The following is a 19,220-nucleotide window of genomic DNA, read 5'->3' as shown; positions in this document are numbered from 1 at the left end:
GTTGTCTTAAGAGATGCTAGCCTTTGGTGTACCAGTGATTGCTGGTGCGTTTGGACTTGGGGTGAAACTTGTAAAGATGCTGTGTAGAAATGGGACCCAGCACATTAGATCGTGTTAATGTGCATGCAGAAGCAAGGCTTCAGCAACAATTGTATGTGAAAGGGTTGCTATTTCAGTTGTGGAAGTAAGGCCTGCTATTATAAATGCCATTCATGGCACTGAAGGCAGGAAGGGTAATGATATCATTGTGTCTAGCCTTCATACAGCCTACGCCATTAACATTCCTAACATCCACAGGCTGCATTAGTCCCTTCTGTCTCAGCATCATCCTGGGAATTCATGTTGGACTGCTTGATCACTGTTCAGAGTTGGTGCATGCCTGGAGACAGACCCTGTTCTGTAGGTGCCCCTGCAGCCCTTGGTCCATGTTTTCTCACCTTGCAATTTGGCTGTATGAAAAAGGTGATGCATTTTCTTGTGACTGGAATCTGAAATCGCTCTGTACGAGCAATCTTAACCCCATTGTTATTTTCCATTCTTCCAATGTTTTCCATTACACGTTTTATCTGCGGTGACTTTGTACTTATTGCCAGATTGCTGAGACAGTTCAACACATCTGGGCTTGATACTGACCCTGCAGAACCTCACTATAAAGATCTGTTTTGGGGAGGATGATGGCAGTTGTTAATCTGTGTAGTGCGTGCTCTGCTAATAGGGGCTGCCGAGTTTGTTCTGTCGTACTACCTGACTTAATTCTGACATGCCCATTGGTACCTTTATCAGCCAAACAATCTCTAGGAATTAAGGAGACTTTTGTTAAAGAGAATTACTTTCCACACAACCTTATTGCGTGGCATTAACTGTACATCTAGCCTTACCATTTGGCATTATTTTGCCTGTGACATCAAGGAAAGTAGTCCACAGGAATCTGGTCACCCGTCTGTGCCCTGCTCAAACAGTGGCATGCTTCCAGCCTCTTAAAATTTCCGAAGATTAACTTTATCTCCATGGAGCCAGAAGTTTCCCTGGCCAGCTCTTACAGAACTTGGGGGGTGAGGGTGGGGTGGGGTTGGGCTAGATGATCACTAAAGGTCCCTTTCAACCCACAGCTTCCTTCTGACCCAAACCATGAACTTTTGGGTATAGATGTCTCAGGTGACAGAAAACCATTTCTGACTGTCAAATGTTACTTTGCTCTAGGCAGTCCATAATCAAACAACCACCTATTTCTTCTTTCCCACTATGGCACTACTAGAGCATCCTGCTTTGTAGCGGAACAAAAGGCAGGTATTTTATGGAACACTTCTACCTTTATACTCATCTCTCAGTGCTTTTAAAACTCTCTACAAGTGGGCCAGTACAATTGCCAGGAATTGTTCTTTAAGAGGTTGAAAGATCTTGGAAGAAAAAAAAATCTTTTCCTGGTATAGTTTATACCAGCTTATACAAGAATAAACATAGAGGAATTTATTTTATGTTATTTTTCTAATTTAAGTTACAGGCAACTCGAAGTTTATCAACCAGAGACACCAGTTGCCTACATGCAGAGCTAGTTCATTCTGGGATAGCTGATTAGCTCAGCTGCAGTGCCCTGTAAATGCAAAGGTATTCAATTGCTGGGCCACACTGACATGCCCATGCCCTGCTAGAGACTTTTAAACATCCTGGCACCATGTTGCACACTGCCTCTTGCAGTGCTTACACAGCATCTGCCTGTATCAGCTGGATTTTAACGGGCCTAGTGGATTCTCAGCCCTCTCTTACTCCAGATAAGGTAAATGTTCCTCTAATTGATTGGTAATAAACTAATAGGGTTGTAAAGTGGAAGCTGGATGTTGCCCCATTTGCTGTTTTCCCTCAAACTTCATCTTAGGATAAATTACAAGCATTTTTATTCCATGATACATTTTTGGAGAATGTTTTGAAGCATCTCCAGAGAGATTTACCAACTCTGGTTAAATATCGGTCATCTGCTCTAGATTATAAAAGGGCTGTTTGTAGATGAGGCAACTGGCAATGGCAGGAGGTTGAGAGACCTTTGGGAACTACAGGCTGGTCAGCCTGCCCTCAGTCCCTGTGAAGGTGATAGAGCAAATAATGCTGAAAGCCATTTCCAAACATATTGAGGCCAAGAAGGTGATTGGGAGTAGTCAGCATGGATTTACACTGGGGAAGTCATGTCTGACCAACCTAATCACCTTCTAAGATGAAATGACTGCCTTGGTAGATGAGGGGAGAGAAAGGGATGTTCACTTTGACTTTAGCAAGGCTTTTAACAGTGTTTCTTTCAACAGCCTCACAGGTAAGTTGATGAACTAGAGTAGGAATACAGACAGCAAGGCAGACTGAACACTGGCAGACCTGCTGGATTCAAGGGGTTCTGATCAGTGGCACAGAGTCCAGCTGAAGCCAGTGGTGGTGTACCCTAGGTCCTAGGTACAATAGTGTAGAATATCTTCATTCATGGTTTGACAGTGGGTCAGAGAGCAGCTTCAGCAAGTTCACACATGGCACAGAACTGAGAGGAGTAGCTGGTGCACCAGATGGTTGTGGTTGTGGTGCCGTTCAGAGGGACCTCAAGAGGCTGGAGAAGTAGACCGACAGGAATCTTACAAAATTCAACAAAGGGAAATGTTAAGTTACACCCTTGGGAAGGAATAAGCCCATGTGCCAGATGTGGCCTGAGGCCAACCATCCGGAAAGCAGCTTGGCAGAAAAGGAACTGGAACTTGTGGACAAGTGGAACACAAGCCAGCTATTTTTGCCTTGCAGCAAAGGCCAACAACATCTCCCTGTGTTAGGAAGAGTACTGCCAGCAGATTGAGGAGGATCCCCTATTTTGACCAGGTCAGCACTGCTGTGACACATCTGGAGTGCTGTGTCCACTTCTGGGCTCCCCAATGCAAGAAAGACATGGGCATACTGGAGGGAGTCCAGTGAAAGGTCACGGAGGTGATGAAGAGACTGAAGCACCCGACATCCAGGCACAGGCTGAGAGAGCTGGGGTTGCTTAGCCTGGAGAAGAGAAGGCACGGGTGATCTTACCAGTCCTTCACCTCATGGGAGCGACTAAAGAAGATGAAGCTGGTCTTCTCAGTGGTGTGCTGTGATGAACCACAAATTGAAAAACAGAAAATTCCATTTATAGGTAAAATTTTTTTCCTGTGAGCGTGGTCAAACACTGGCACGGGGAGCTTGTGGAGTCTCTGTTCTTGAAGATATTAAAAACTTGACTGGACATGGGCATGGGCAGCTTGCCCTAGCTGACCCTGCTTTGAGTAGGGGGTTGGATGAGGTGATCTCCAGAGGTCCCTTTCAACCTCAACTACTTATTCTGTCATTCAGAGAGTACAGGCACCCAGCTTCCAGGAATATAACTTGCCCCCTCTGACCATTTCTTACTCCAAGTGTGTGTTAGTCAGTTGAGAAAGGAACTTATGTCCTATGAGCCGGAATTTTCCCTATAATCACTTTATATTGCTCTGTGAAGAACCCTCAAGCTCTGGATGTTTCCCTTCCCCTTAAGCAAAGAGCTGAGAGCAGCCCAGAGCACAGGGCTAAAAGCTTTCCCCAAAATCGAATGCACTTGAAGTACAACAGCATCAGCCTACTGTATACATACCAAGATAAGGGGGGTAATATTTTTTTTTGGAGTCAAAGCCTATTCTACAGGTAAAAAGCTAAAGTTGGCTGCCTGTGATTAATAGGAAAGAGATGCTTCTATAAATACACACAGCAAGTCATCATTACTCCTGGAAGGGAAAAAAGTCTCTATGAAGTGGTTTTACCAGAGAGCAAGATCAGTTGTTGTTATAGCATAATAGCTTTATCGGCATCCTCGCTGGCTGCTGCGTGGTGTCCAGCAGCCCGCAGCAGCAGGAAGCAGGCTGCCACCACAGCAAGCGAGGAAATGCATGGTGTTTTTCTTAGTGCTGACCAACTGTTTCTCACCTTCTTGGCTCCAAGAGCTCTTTTAGGGCTCATACACACAGAGAAGAAAAATTGTCCAGCACTGTTACCTAGGTGAGTACTTACTAGAATACAGCAGCTATAGGGAGAGGAGTTCTACAGCAACAGTGCCAGTCTGCGTCTCCATAAAGGCAACCTTTAGTCACATCTTTTCCATTTGCCTAGAATCTCTCAAATTTCTATTGTAGATGAGCCTGTGTGCTTAACATCCAACATGCACAGACTCCAGGGGTTCTGTGGAGAGAGGAAACCCCTGAAACAGGAGAACTTTTGACAACACAGGAAAAAGACCCAGGCTATAAATCTTTCTGCTGAGACTTCAGTTTCCCTGGAGCACAAAACTTGCTCTGTTTATGTCTTTAGCACTAACAGGCCAAGCATCTGTCTAGCTTACCTTTTGACAGCAGCTCTGCACTGAAGGCCTGTGGCTTCTCTCTTACTTCTCCCACCTCGTGGTAGACCTTAATGATGAGGGAAAGGTAAGACCCTCTGTGCAAGGCAGTACTTTGGAGCAGCTGAGCAGTAGCTGCCAAATGCTATGTTGGCTTTGTGGTCTCTTGAGCCTTGCAGGGGACTGAAGCCATCCTGACATTTCTTCTTCCAGATGTCAACGCTTGGGGAGCACTGAGGAATTTGGGAGGCAAAGCACAGAGGTTTTTGTTTTCTAACACACTGTACACTTGCTCACTTTCAATCTCTCATACAATGGGCTGCCCTTGACCAGAGAACAGTTCAAGCACTGTGTTCCTGGCATCTCCTAATTTAGGAATCCATTTACCAGACCTTGAAAGCACCTTGCACTGGAGAAGACTATCCTAATCCTCCTTTCAGAAGATAGGTTAGGAAGAACTAACAGAACCAGGATGAAACTATTCCCACAATGCTGTCCCAGTTTGGCTTCCTTGTTCTACAGCAGTGGTGCCACCCGCTGGCAAGAGCTGAGATCCCAAGTCACACAACTCAGCAACAAAATACACCCAAGAAGGGAGGTGATGACAGCCGAGCAAACCTGCAGCAGCTGGGCTGGGAGTTGGAGGCAGGCAGCAGATTGAGTGTTGAAAGGGATAACAGGCACTGCCACCGTGTTTGTAGTGTACAGTAAAAGCACAGTCGATAGCAGCACAGACCTGCTGCAGGCTCCAGGCCAAGGAGTGCAATGGATCCACAGCCAGAAGTGGCAATGGCCAAGCACAGTCAGTGAGGAAGAGCTGAGGGAACCTGGACTGTTTGTTCAGTGTAAGGAGTGAAGACCGTGAAAGAGTTGAAAATCCCTTCCAAAGAAGATGAGCTGCCTCACAGAAGGAAACAAACTGCTTCATCTGCACAATGAATGGGAAAGCAAGGGGACCTGCAAGACAGGAGATGGACCAAAATAGCTGAATACTAGAATTAGCTGCTGGGGGAGGATTTGGACTCTTTATTGCTCAGATTTAAGCTGGACACACATCTAGGAGGAGTTCAATGAGCACTGACTGTCTTGGTATTCCCTGAGGTCCTTTTTGGTCCTGCAAGTCCGAAAACGGATCCCACACCACCTGAATGCTGTACTCAACGCAGCGTCCAATGCAGCTGGGGAGTTTGTAGCCCTTGTTGCCAGAGCCTTTTCTAACCAATCATCTCCTGCATGTCTTCGGGAACAGGGACGCTTTTTCTTTGCATCTGTCAGCTCTCAAACAAGTTTGGTATAAGGCTCAGTAGGATGACAGTATAGGACTCATGCCTTTTTAGACTCTCCTCTTCCTCTTTTGGCACCTCCAAGCATCAGTAATGTCCACTACAGTACCACAGGGAGCAGAGATGGTGCAGCTGGAGACATAGTCTCCATAGCTTGCATACAAAGCTGTGGTCTGTCTATGACCATGGAAACTAGCACCCTGAGGTGAGACAAAGCGTGCAGATGGGGATGGAAGAGCTGCCTTTAAGCATGTGATGTTAGACCTCTTAAGGACATTCCTTCCCTGGAATAAAATAACCTTCCCCATTCTAGGCAGGGAAGAGGAGGCAGAGAAGTAAGACAGCTGGACAGAGGCCTCACTCTTCTTTGCAATAAAAGTATGTGGAAGATACAGCGCTACAAATGCAGTTTTGGTACGTAAGGTATTCCTGAAACCTTACACCTAACTGTCTACCTACAAGTATCTGTGCTGCTGCCCAACACTTCCAAGAGGTATTTCCATCTTAGAAAAATAAGGTGGTTGAAAGGAAACTCTAATCTCAAACAGATGAGGTATCAGGAGAAGAAGAAGGAGACTCTTTGAAGAGTTTAAAAGTCCCAACTCTGCCATTATATATATTTCCTATGGAAGCAGGCAGTGTTACTGCAGCTGAACAGAGACCAGAACTGGTGTTTAAGCTATGAAAAACATAAATAAGCTGAGAACCTGTCCTAGGGATATCAGTCAACTCACTGGTGAAGGAAAAAACAACAGCTCGCTTTATTTCCTTTGAATCAGTGCTGTCAACACAGAGGCTGGACCCACAGGGAGAATCCCAAGCCCACTTGCTCTCAAACTGCCCTGGATTTACTTGCAGTAGGAAATAGAGGAAACCATCAGCAAACCCAACACACTATACAAATACATTTTATTTAGAGATACCCATAGTAAGATGCACACATACTTTTTGTTCACCAGTTTTCAGATCACACAACTTCAAGTAGTGGATAAAACAAACTGCAGTTAATTACAATGATCTATATAACAGGGTAGTAGTAAAAGATCCATTTGTCAGACTACAGCATGGTTAACGATACTGAGGTGAGAATATACAGATCTAGGTATCTAAAAAGTGCATGGGTCATTGCCACATACACCAACATGCTTTTTCGAAGAGCAACATCTTTCTGGCATGTGAACACAGTAACCCGGTTAATGCAAGATGTAAAATTATTAGGCTCTTAATTTGATCTGAAAATGTATCTTATTAACAGTTTTGCTCCAAAAGGCAAATTAAGAGTTATTTGTGACTGACACACGGAAAGCAATCTGTAAAAATCACTGTTAACATTGTCCATGTAGTCAAACAACACACAGATCACTTAAAATGATCGGCTCCAGCCTACGCCTTCACTGATGTTCACCTTCACCTGATGTTCTACCACAGTCATCTTCAGAAGAGTCCAGAGTACTTGATTGCATTTAGCAAGTTAGCAGAAGAGCTGCAATCCGAGATCCAAGCTCTTGCACCCACACTGAGTTCTTCCACAAGAGGAATCTCAATCCTCAAATTTAAAAACCCCGTGTTCCTGCAAGCGTGTCAACTGAGTCACATATTGCTGGGTTTACTTGGAAATTCCCATCTAGATGGAGGGAAAGGTAGGAAGTGGTGCTGATCTGAGAGAGTAGCTGCATTGGTTTATAGTTGTATTTAAAATACGTGGAACCTGGACTCTTCTCTCCAGCGTGTCTCTCAAACCAAGGGAGTTCAGCAGGTTCCACTACTCAGTGCAATCCTCATTTTGCTTTTAAATAGGGATAGTGCCGTATGGTGCTTGCAAAAGACCAGCAAGGACTGCTGTGTGGATGGTTACACGTAAAAGCAAGAAATACCTTAAATCAGTCTTCATTAAACTTCTTCCATTACAAACAGACAGCGACAGAGACCGACTTTTGCATTATAGTTGAGAGGCACATTTTGCATTGATGAACAGAAACCCCCTAGTTTACATTGCAAATTTCTGCGGATTAGAACACAGACAAACCTCCTGGTAAAGCAATTTTTTTTTAAAGAAACTAAAAACCTCAGTTACTGTTCTATTTCAAATTCTTAAACTGCTCCCTCACCTATTCTACCCAGAGATACCTTTCCACTTGCGTATATGCAGATGCTTTTCCTCCCTAAAACTTGTTTGTGTAAGAGACCCTTGTTTGTGTGCACCTTGGAAGTAGACGGGTAATTCTGATGCCTCACAGGGTGGGCTCTTGTACCACATTCAGGAGAGCTGAGACAGTCAGTATGATTTCCTACACATGCAGTGAATCGCAGAGTAAACAATGGGAAAAATAAAAAGCCAGCAGTCCAGGAATCAGCTCCTTCATGGAGCAGGAATGACTTTGGAGCAAAGCCTTTTCGACTGAAAGGGGAGTAACAGTCCAGGGAGACATCCAGGGCTGAGTCAAATAAATAGGGAGACTGTGAGCAACTGTGAGCAGCAAGCTACTGCCTAAGCGAGTGTGGGAGTCCCAAACTGTAGCAGGGTTTTAGCAGGGGCCCCCAGGCTTTGCAGAACTGGTACTTGAACTAGTAAAGCCACGAGAGGACAGGGAACTTGCTCTAGTCCCGAGGGGTGGGAGTGGCAAGATGGGAGCAAGGCTGGGATGAGAGGCTGAGACTGGAGACAGCATTTTGAACAAGAATGACAGAGCTTGTTGTAAGTTACTCATCCAGAGCTTTTTGTAATGGTCCCACATCACACCTGCTCTGCGAGAGGAGCTCAGAGCAGCCAACTGAAGCGGGCCTGTTACACCCCTGCACTGTCACCAACCAACCAGGTGGAGGGAGCTGCAGACAAGGCCTTTTCACTCCATCGTCCTGGCAGGAAGCACGAGGAGGAGGTGGCTGGTGGCAGCTCTACCTGTTGTAAGCAGTCATGATAACAGAGAAGTAAACTTGAGTGATGAGGGGGAGAGTGAGTGACCTCTGAGGAAGCTGGTTCCCCATGCCATCTTCACATCTCACGTGAAGAGGGATGACCAGCAGTTTCACAAGCTCTGAGAACAACTAATCTGCAGTTGCATAAGCGTAAGGCATGATGGAGCAAAACCTCACGGCTTCCACTGCTCAAACACTCCATTACCAGTTCACGTCTGAGCGTAGCCAGCCTTTGGCCAAAGCTCATTATGACAACCTTTGCCTTTTGAGCACAGGGTAAGAGTTTAGCTCAGAGCCTTACGGGGGGGGCTGTAATCCATCAAACATGCAAAAGACAAATCTGTAGATAAAAGCCTGTAAATGGGATCAAGTCAGCGGAAGTCAGTGATGCAGCCTTCTGCTGCATTGCTCTCAATGAAATCTTTAGTTATGACATTGAGTAGCAGCCAAAGATGCCATTTCTCTGGTTGATTAAACCACCACTGACCAATTAAGCACACTGGGAGCAGACGCAGGGCACATCCACTTCCTGATCTGCTGACATCCACCCCATAGTAGGGATGTGAGAGAATTTCAGCTTCTGTAGATTGCGCAGGAGTGGAGTATCCACTTCCAAAGCAGCCACTCAAGTTTATGGTAAAATACAGAGTGATCTTTCCACAGTGGGCTGCAGGTTTTCTCTTTATTACAGCTTCGTATTTTTCAGACTAGGCAAGCAGCTTTGAACTGACTGATAAAGGTGAACTAGGAAGAAATGGGACAAGAGGAAAATGCTAAAGATCAGAAAACAAAGTTAAACTCATCTGTTCTACTCTGAAAAGTGACTGTGACAAAAACAGAAACTTACTGAATTTAAAGAAACTCTGAAGTTAGCAAGAAGAGAGAACTCCAGATTAAGTCTGCCCTGGGTACAGAGAGAGCAGTCAGCACAGGGAACACATATACATTAGAGCTCCTTGACCAGGTATTGACTAATCATGCTGATTCAATGCAAAGGTAGCCTCATGGATCAACAGAGTGCAGTATTGTGCTTCATTTAATTATGGATATACATGCCCATTGAAGGCCACAGTGAGTGAGAAGCATTCCTGTTTCCACACTCTTATGATCAAATTAACCTTACAGCTGGGAAGGGACATGTATTCTCCCCTATCTGCATAAGAGACAGAAACTCAGCCCAAATTCCAAATGTCAGTTTAAGATACCCATTTACAATTCAGAAAACAAACCGAAACTTGTAATGTCTTTGTATTGGGGGGGAAATAACTTTTCAGAGAGCAGAGACAATTTACATGGTAACTGAACACAGTGCCCCATGTGCAGACAGGCTGGTTTCACGTATGACCTGCAGTTTCCCACTGTTCCATTTGCAATCTGCATCAATAACTTTGAACAGGTTTACCTTACAGTTGTGCAGTGTAACATTTGAAGAGAGCTGTTACTACTTCACTTGACAGGTTCTGTGACAGTTCAGGATCCAGTTTCTGACACAGCTCACAACAGAAACAGCAAGCTGAGAAGGGCTCTGTTAAATGGGTGGAATTGCAAGAGCTGCTAACAAACATCAGAAACCTGGATCCAGAACAAAAGCCAGCAAGCATCAGCGAGTCCTGATCATTTTTTCTTTTCCCCCAAAGCTTTGGATCTTATTAAATATATTTGGGAAAAAACATTAAAAACAGTTCACTGTAGGACATTCTACCCTCAGGCAACAAGTTGCGATCACTGCATGTTTTAAAACACCTTGTGTAGTTTGTGCATCGTACACATCATAGGCAATGGGGAAGATCCAGCATTTGTGTACACATTAACATACAAGCAAGCACTGACAGATGTCACAGGTAAGGTTGATCCCAAGACAAACCAGTGCATTGATTTGTGTCTACACCACATCCTCAGAACAAATGGAACAACTCACGAGTAACAGTACAAACCTGTTGCAATTTCAACACATACATCTTAGAAAAAGACAATGCATGTACCCAGCCCTAAGACATTGACAAGTCTGAGATAACTTTACAAAGATCAAGGTACCAGAAGAGGAAGGCACATTAACCTCTGGTTGGTCCATTTCAGTATTATTTGGATGAGTCATAGTGATTTATATACCCTGAGACTGTGGGAGGCCTTGGAAAGGAAAGGAGACCAGGTGAATGGGCAAATAAAAAGTACAAGTTTAACGAGATTTTAAGATTCAGCACCTGATTTTTCCCTTTCAATAAGGGAATCTAGAAAAGCAGTTCCTAAGAAAACAACATATTCACTCCTAGATTTTGATTCCAAAGTCAAAGAATCAACATCTAGGACTACAGAGACATTGCACTATGCTGTGAAGGGGTTTACTCACCCTCTGTTTCAAGCCTGTGACCAGAATTGGTATACAATCAAGTGTTTTCCTTGGTGTTTTTCTGGGTAAAGAAGGGGTCAGGCAGCCTGAATCTTCCTAACTGCCAACCCTGGCACCCTGTTTTAAATCCATGTGCATCTTCTTAGAGCATATCGCTCCCTGCAGGATAGTAGAGCGAAAGGCTGTTAGAAAATAGTGCTCCATTTTTAATTGGGAAGATTTCTTTCTGTAAGAGCATTTTTTTAATTACCCAAGTACCACACGGTTTTCATAAACAAACCCAGCATCACAAGCAAAAAAACACTTCCTAATCTAAATCCTTGAAAATTAACATGTAGAAACAAGAACGAGATGGATATCTACTTGATCTCTCTGAAAATGGTTCTGATTAAGCCCTTTCACAAGCACCTCCTTAGCAACAAACAAGTATCCTCTCTGTTTTTAAACTCTTCAGGAATCCTGAGAGCAATACCAAACACTGTTGGGCTTTCCCTGTTTCTCTTGTGCCCCTTGCCCATCCTCACCACTCACACAAGTGCCTGCTTGTAGAGGCAAAGGAGAATAGGAGATCCCTTCAGGCAAGACGTAGATGTATTCTCCTTTCCTCCCCACCTTTCCTGCAACACGGACAAATTCCTGGTGCGTGCGCTTCAAAGACTTCCAAATAAGTTACTGACAGCACTGCAACACTCAGAAACTCATTTTAAGACGAGGTCACACCATAGGCTCCAGCAGTGGGTGGCCAGCAGCACACACGGGGATTTTCACTTGGCTTTAAGCTAAAGAAGTGTCTTCCTGGCTAGGAGCGGAGTCCAGGGGTCAGCATGGGCTGGCCAGAGCATCAGCTCTGCCTGCATCGCACACAGCTCCGCAACAGTGGTCTTAGGAGCTGTACCCTAGTTCAGTAATTCAGCCATAGCAGCAGTAGTGACAGAAGCTAATTAAGGGACTCCTGGAAACCTTGGAAAAGTGGGTTTATTGAAAATAAGGGCATGAGACCACCACAAACCTCAGAGCTCCCACCTGGCTGCAGCATTCAGCAGCCCATCTGTTCTTCTTGCAAGCAAACAAAACAAAAGAGGTGACCTCCATGAAGGGTCTAGGCAAGCCCGCTTTATTCCACATCTGCACCAGGCGAGGGACATCAGTTCACAAGCTCAGTAAGTGCCTCTCAGCCGAGGGGAAGAAATTAAGACACAAACCACCACTCAACATAGCTGGATCATAACTTTAATCTGTTAACTCTGCAACTGCAAACTATATATACAAAGCAAGTGCTCAGGTAAAGGAAAAGGAAGAAAATCTGTATTAGAATATCTGATTCTTAGGTATCTTAATCTTTAAGATACAAAAATCTGCCAAAGATTTGAAATGTAGGCAGCAAATATATCCCCATAATGAAGCTCAACAGTCCCCCTCAGGGTGGGGGGGTCACAAGAGGGAAGGGAGTCACAAGAGTCACTCACAACATGAATGTAATCTTTGTGGATACACGAAGCACCGTAAGATCACTGGGCACTCTTGCAATGAATCTTAAAAATGGAGCTACATGGAAAATGAACAACTGAGACTAGAAACAAATACCTATTAACTATTCTTTGGTAATTTACTCATCTTGGACTAACACCAGCAGCACTGATGAGGGAACCAAACAAATGGACTCACTTCTTCACTGTAATCTCCAAAACCACCCGAGGAGAGCGCTATCAATTCTCCCTCAATGGCTTGACTGTGCAAGGGAGAAAACTGGAGGAATTACCAGGAATAAGGTGTTTGGTGAAAAGGGTGAGTACCACCCTCGGCGCTATCCTCAAGCCAACACTTGAAAGTAGCTTCTGCTTCCTTGGGAATGTCCATCACGTAACACCCAATTACACTGAGGGGTTGCTACTCAGTACTTACAAGCTGGGTATTACCAAACCCATAATTCACTCACTAGTTTGGTTACCTGTGATTATGAATACTGAAAATGTAATACCCCAAAATACCCAAATTAACATGGTAGTTACTGAAAAGAGCTGAGTGGTAAAATTAACTGCTTCCTACACTCGCCAGCAGCACAAAAGATCCCACATGACTGAAAAGTGAACAGCAGGAAGAAAAGTTTGAAGGTCTGTTATGATTAAAAGTTCTTTTCTCCAAGTGCCTAACGTGAGATAAACCAGAGATAAGCCCCAGGAACAGACCAATACTGTCCAATCCCATCAATCAAACATGTACAAGAGCAACTGTCCAGCTCTACTGTCTGAGCTGGCCTTAAACCCTGTTTAAAACAAATTGAAGGTCTTGCGCATGGCTTAGTAAAATGCCAGCAAGCCCCCTTCTGTTTGACTGAGGTCACCTCTGTGAGCACAATATTGCTACTGTGAAGACTGGGATGATTTGGGGTGGAGGAGCTGACCCCAAACAGACCATTCAGGAGGGCAGGAAAGAGCAAAAGAGGGAAATCATGAAGGAACATTGGAAAAGGTAAGACAGTCTGAATATGGCACTGGGTCTGAGCAGAGCATGGTGAGCTGTTCAGGAAGCTACTGAAGCACAGCCATCAGACTGAACTCCATCCATCACAGGGGTGCGTCTGCCATTTGAACAGCAGGGTACACTGAACTCACCTCTGCGGAGCCCGGAGAGCCCCTGCTGTTCTCCTACACTTTGATGGGAAACCCCTGCATAGTTCCTCACTATGATCCTGGATTTCAATTCTGATATCTAACATGGGAAATAAAAATCACACCAAGGAAGAAAATCCGTCTTTTCCTCCTATTTCTCCTATCACTTATCTTTGGACAGTCTTGGCATATTGGTGCCTTTCTTGGCCTCGGTTTCTAACACTGACTGGACTAAGAGTGACATATAACCAGCCACAAAATATTCTGAAACTTAACAACTGTATTGCTACAAGCATTTAAAGCCACTGAAACTGGCTAGAAATTAAGTGTCCCTGGCCCAATTTGTTTGGATCCTTGCAGCACCACCTAGTTTGTTTCCAGCTTTTTTTGGGGAGGGGATTTTCATACAGCAGCAAGGACTGCTCCCTCCCCATGAGAAATTACTTTTACAAGAAAGCACCCTGAAAGCAGAATATAGAGAAGCACGTCAGACTTGAGAAATTTTACATCATTGTCCAGATTCTTCTCAGATTTGTCCAAAGTTTCCCAAAATAAAAAAACCCCCACAACCGAAAATCAAAAACAAAAGGAGAAAAAGGGCACAAACACATCAGGCTTTAGGAACACACACTGGGGAACTAGGAGAGATCAGAGTCAGGACAGAGGGACGCTTTCCATGAGTGCCTCTTCACTAACTAGAGACTCTGCTGTCTCTGCAGGGAGATTAGTCTATGTGTTTGGAGGCTGGAAGCCTCAGTCCATACAAATGCCCTTTTTGCCCCCTCACCCAGACCTGAAATATGCTTTAATTCATAGATTGACATCAGGGCTAGGATTTTCAGATCAGTGCAGAAACAGTACTAGTGACACTAAGCACCCAACTAGTAACTGTTGTCTCGGAAGAACTGGAAGACACAAGTAGATTCAAGTGTGTAGTTCCTATTATGAAAAGCAGCAGGCCAAACCAAGCCCCCCATCAAAAAAAAAGGCAAACCATGTTCCCTGTGACATACTGATTTTACACAGTAGCTGGAGGAGTAATCCTAGAAATACATATCCTGCCATACTTCACCAAGATTTGGTTTTCTCTGTATACTTCCACTTCTCAAAACCTCTAAAACAACCAAAGCAGTACGCTGCCACCACAGAACAACACAGGCAGCATGGCAACATCTTTAAAAAACAATAAACTCTAAATAAAATTTGAGAGCTCCTTTGTTATCCTGTGGTATATAATTTGCCCCTTTTCAGAGAAAAGCCTGAAAAGTCATACACGGAGCACCATGAACTGATTGTTTAAGCAACCAACCCACAAGGGAAGTAGAATTATGAAACACAGCAGGAAGATCTGTTTGTGAAGCATTTGTGTCAGTGTGGAGTAAATGATACTTCTGGGACAGATGTACATCAGGGAGAGCTCTTTTCTTGCCAGGATTTCCACCCAGATGGGAGGGAACTGCATTCCATACAGGATTTCCATGTAAGTCTCCACTACCAAATGGAAATTAAGCCTGAGGCTCACTGCTTGTGTTACTGATGATACCAAGTACAAAGACAAGAGGGATGGCAAGGTATGCATGCAGGCTAGCTCCAGGTAGTCTGGCAGGAACTGCACAAGGGGCTAGAGCTGCCCTGCAGTGGTGGCTGTGATGTCCTGCAGAGATAGGAGAACAGAGCATTGTCCCAGCTGTGCCTGTCCTCTCAGCTTCAACCAACTGCCCATTTGACACAAAAGCAGGTTAGCACAGGCACGTTCTGCTCCCCTGGTGACAGGGGCAGCGGAAAGGCCTTCATCCCAGCAGAGAACAGAGGCTTGGTAACAAGCTGAGAGTTTGGTGGAGAAACCCAACTAGGAGGAACACCCTGGTCCCGCGTTTTAGCTGAGTATTAGGTAAGACCATCACCCTGCAATGCACATGCTTCACAGCTGGACCCAAAGGACAACAGATCTATTCTCCCCACCCGGTCCCACATGAAGTTTGAGGGAGTCTGAATGCAGAAGGCAGCATGGGATTTGGGGAAAGCTTAAGCGTCTCCTATAGCAAGCAGGATGACAGCAGATGCTAGTGCGGTCTGAGCTAACAGCAAGTTATCTTGCTCCATGGAGAGCTCCTAGCTTGTAAGTTCAAGAGGTACTCTAACTTTGGAGAAAAAAAACACTTTATTCCACTGGCTTATCAGAAGAGATGGCCATCCAGAACAGCTAAAACGGGAAAAGTGTCCACAGCCTGGGACAAAAAAAGATCCTGGATTTTAACCAGTTTATGAAGAACCCGCGAGCTACTGCAGCAGCATACTCAGGAACCTTGGCTCATCCAGAAAATTGATGGATTTAGTTCATTTTGAATAACGAGAACACTCCCTAGCCCCCATTTTCCTCTCAGCACCTCTGCAGGCCCCCAGTGTAACATCACCCTGCAGAACAAACCCAAGTTGTGCAAGCTGATACCTGGGACAGGCAGAGAAGGAACAGAAGATCAAATTTTGCTCCTGGCACTGCTGAAACTGCAATTCAAATACAAATGCATGTTCCACAACTCCTTCAGTTCTGCAGTTTGGGCTTGATGGGCACTAACCCTGTGGAATCCATCCCTGGGCTCCAATTGAGTTCAGCTTAAATTCATCATATTCCTCTATGTATAAACAGTGTCATTAGACTTGTACTTTTAAAAAATAAGATCAACCCAGGCCAGGGCCAGGCTCTGCAGATATAGTAGCTTATCTCTTATAAATATTTTTAATATTTTTTAATTACAAGTAGTCCTCACTCCAGGTAATGTAACTGACACAAAGTACCTGCACACACGCAGCCCCTAGACTTTCACAGAAAGCCCAGGAGCAACCACTCTATAAGAAAGGAATCCTACCTCACAGCAAAGTAGGGGAGAGGGCACATGGGCAAGATAGCCTAAATGTGGGGGAAGAGTCATTTGGAGTAAATATAATAAAAAGGGATTTCAAAAACTCTCCATATAAAGGATCAAGGAGGTTAAAGCAAAAAAGTGGTTCAAAAAGATGTTACAAAACTGTTGGAGACCAACAGAAAACTCTGCCAAAAAATAACTTGCATTTAAATCAGAAATCAATGGCATCACACATTTTTGTTGTTAAAAAAAGGAAAAGAAAAGAGGAAATCTGTGTAAAGATCAGCATTTATAAAGAGTTATCATTAGCTCCAGAGACCAGCGTAATTCCCATGAAGTCCTGATGGAAGGGGGCCTCCTGCCACAAAGAGTTTTGTTCCAGACGAGTCGTAGCAGTGGGTGTAAACAGCATTTGGGAAGAAATTTATGTCAGAAAAATAATTCCTCCAGGTTTCATCATGATTCTGTTAAAGGAAAGTTTATAAATTGTTATTTTTGTCAAATAAACCCAAAACCTTGTTTCACAAAAAGCAGAAGGTGGCTCCCAGAGCCTAAAAAGGGATCTTTGCTGTTTATACTCCCTGAAGTTTCAGACAGATCAAAGTGAAGATACCAGAGTTGTCCTGAAACTTTTTCTGAGGATGCTTGGGCCAGACATTGGAGAGGGGAAGGTGAAGGGCAGGAAGAATACCAAGTTTCATTAGCTTTTAAAGTGACATCACAGTAATACAAAAGATAATGGAGAGAAGTTAGACAAAGCCATTAACTGCTTTATGATAACATACAGGAAATTGAACTCAAGTGCCTGACATGGCACTACCCCAGGAAGCCAGCTTCTAAAACTGTACACAAATTAAATGTCTCTAAGTACCACATTAGAGTAGCACAGTTTTAAAGGAAGACAATGTATTTTGTGTTTGAGGTTGTGAAAACTGAAAGTTAGATTACATTCAGAAATATCCTGATACAAAATAGTTAATTTACAAATCAGTGCACAAGAACAGTAGTCAGTATGCCTTATACTCAAGCAACCAACCTTCCATACCTTTCAGAAGGCTTTTGCACAAAGCGATTCTGCAGCACTTCTTGCTTTTCATGATTACAGTTATCAGGTACATGATCACTGTGGCTGAGATGCATTTCATACAATAGCTCCCATTAGCACAAAAAGAACCAGTTCTTGAGCAATAAGGCATGAACTCTCACTCCTGTGTAAAGGGCCTCCTACAGCCTCAAGCTACTCACCAGCCAGCCTTTCCCAGTAGTCAACTTCAAAATTTCACCTCCTCCTAATTTCTGCTTTTGCCCATAGCAGCCACGTGGAGGCTTTTCATCCAGGAACCTCTGGGCTCTGATATCATAGAACAATAGGGAACCTTGCCCTGTTCCCACTGTGATGATGTGCTCGTAGAAGCTCACCGATCTAATACCTGTCAAATAGAGAAGGGACATACAATGCAGTAAGGAAGACAGATGCCTTGGCTCTGCAGTGCTGCTGCTCGATGTCTAACACTTTCTTTAAGAGGAACTACCTACTAGCATTCTCCATAACACACAAGTTTCCCCACTGCTATGGAGCAGTGCAGACTAAGCCCACTGACACTGCTGAAACAGCAGCTTCAATTACCTATACTACCTCCCTTCTCCACCGAGGCCATCAGCTGCACTGATGGTGTACAATTAAGAAGCTCCATTCTCAGCAGGCTGCAGCTCTGCCAGACAAGCAAAGATCATAAGCCATTTAGAATCGAGAGTAGTTTTGTTCTATATGCCACAAGCTTCTAAGCGAGCACACAATGAGCAGGAATGTGGCAGCAGATGAAAGAACATTACACTTGTTTCCTCCATGAGCTCACACCCTATTTACCTACCTGCCAGGCTGTGATAAGCAACCATGGGAGATGAAAATTACTGTCCCAGCTGCCACCAAGCGCATTTTGCTAATCGGCAGGCTAACTATAAGCAAATGCAACCATAACAATCATTACTCACTTTGCTGCTAAGATACATCAGGCTTTTAAATAATTTTGAAGCTATCCCTACTCAAATATTGAGACGCAAGGACACCTCATTCTTTGTGGCTGGCACTTTTAGCACTTCACCCAGCAATGACAAGACTAGGAATCCTTCAACCTAAGCAACACCATGTTCCACTAGTAATTGGGAACCTACAGCAAGTTCCCAATACAGACAAAACTTTCTGCCACATCTGAGTTATGCCATTAGATGGAGTAAAAGAGTAGATTTTGTTTTCACAATAGCCAAACCTGATGCCTCAGCTAAACAAAGATCCCTTGGAAACAGTCTTGGGGATATACTGTGTGTACAAATCTGCAGTTTGAGAGATGTCCTGTCATCTCACCTCTATTTATTGTGCAAAAGCCTTGTTCTGTGTAAGCACTTTACCTCAAACAATTCTTCTATGCAGATTAAACCCCACCACATCTATGTTTTTCCTTCCTGCACAACGTGATGCCAGGTTATAAACCCTGGGGCTTTTTAAGCCCTCTTTAAAGTACCACTGAATTACAGCCTAAACAAGCATTCGAACACAAGGGGAAAAGAGTGAGTTATGCCACCTACACCAGCTGTTGTCACCACACCAAGTGGGACTGAACAGCACAAAACTTGGAACATACTGGAATATACCGAGCAGTACACGTGACAGCAGACACCTGAGAGGTGTAGGTGCAGCCAGGGAGTTTCCCCTTCCCCTCTGTACAGAGCCCTAATTAGCAGCACACCCTCATCCTTCCGCCTCCATAACCTGACGTTACATCCACAGCCAGCAGCATCTATGACACACACTTAGAACAGGCACGGCCACATTGTTGAGCTCCA

General features: G+C 44.3%; 1 protein-coding gene across 1 annotated transcript in view; it reads right to left on the bottom strand.

Moving 5' to 3' along the window:
* Positions 1-6,535: 6,535 nt before the first annotated feature.
* The window catches only part of DCAF12 (DDB1 and CUL4 associated factor 12), a 35,212-nt gene continuing 22,527 nt past the window's right edge, over positions 6,536-19,220 (bottom strand). The window contains exons 8-9 of the mRNA XM_030512683.1: positions 17,625-17,809; positions 6,536-16,843 (exon numbers count right to left, since the gene is read on the bottom strand). Coding sequence (XP_030368543.1) covers positions 16,685-16,843; positions 17,625-17,809 — 344 coding nt within the window. The 3' untranslated portion in view covers positions 6,536-16,684. The remainder of the gene's footprint in view (positions 16,844-17,624; positions 17,810-19,220) is intronic.

The sequence above is a fragment of the Strigops habroptila genome, chromosome Z, assembly GCF_004027225.2.
Source record: "Strigops habroptila isolate Jane chromosome Z, bStrHab1.2.pri, whole genome shotgun sequence".
Lineage (NCBI taxonomy): Eukaryota > Metazoa > Chordata > Aves > Psittaciformes > Psittacidae > Strigops > Strigops habroptila.
This window is presented reverse-complemented; position numbering and strand designations above follow the sequence as displayed.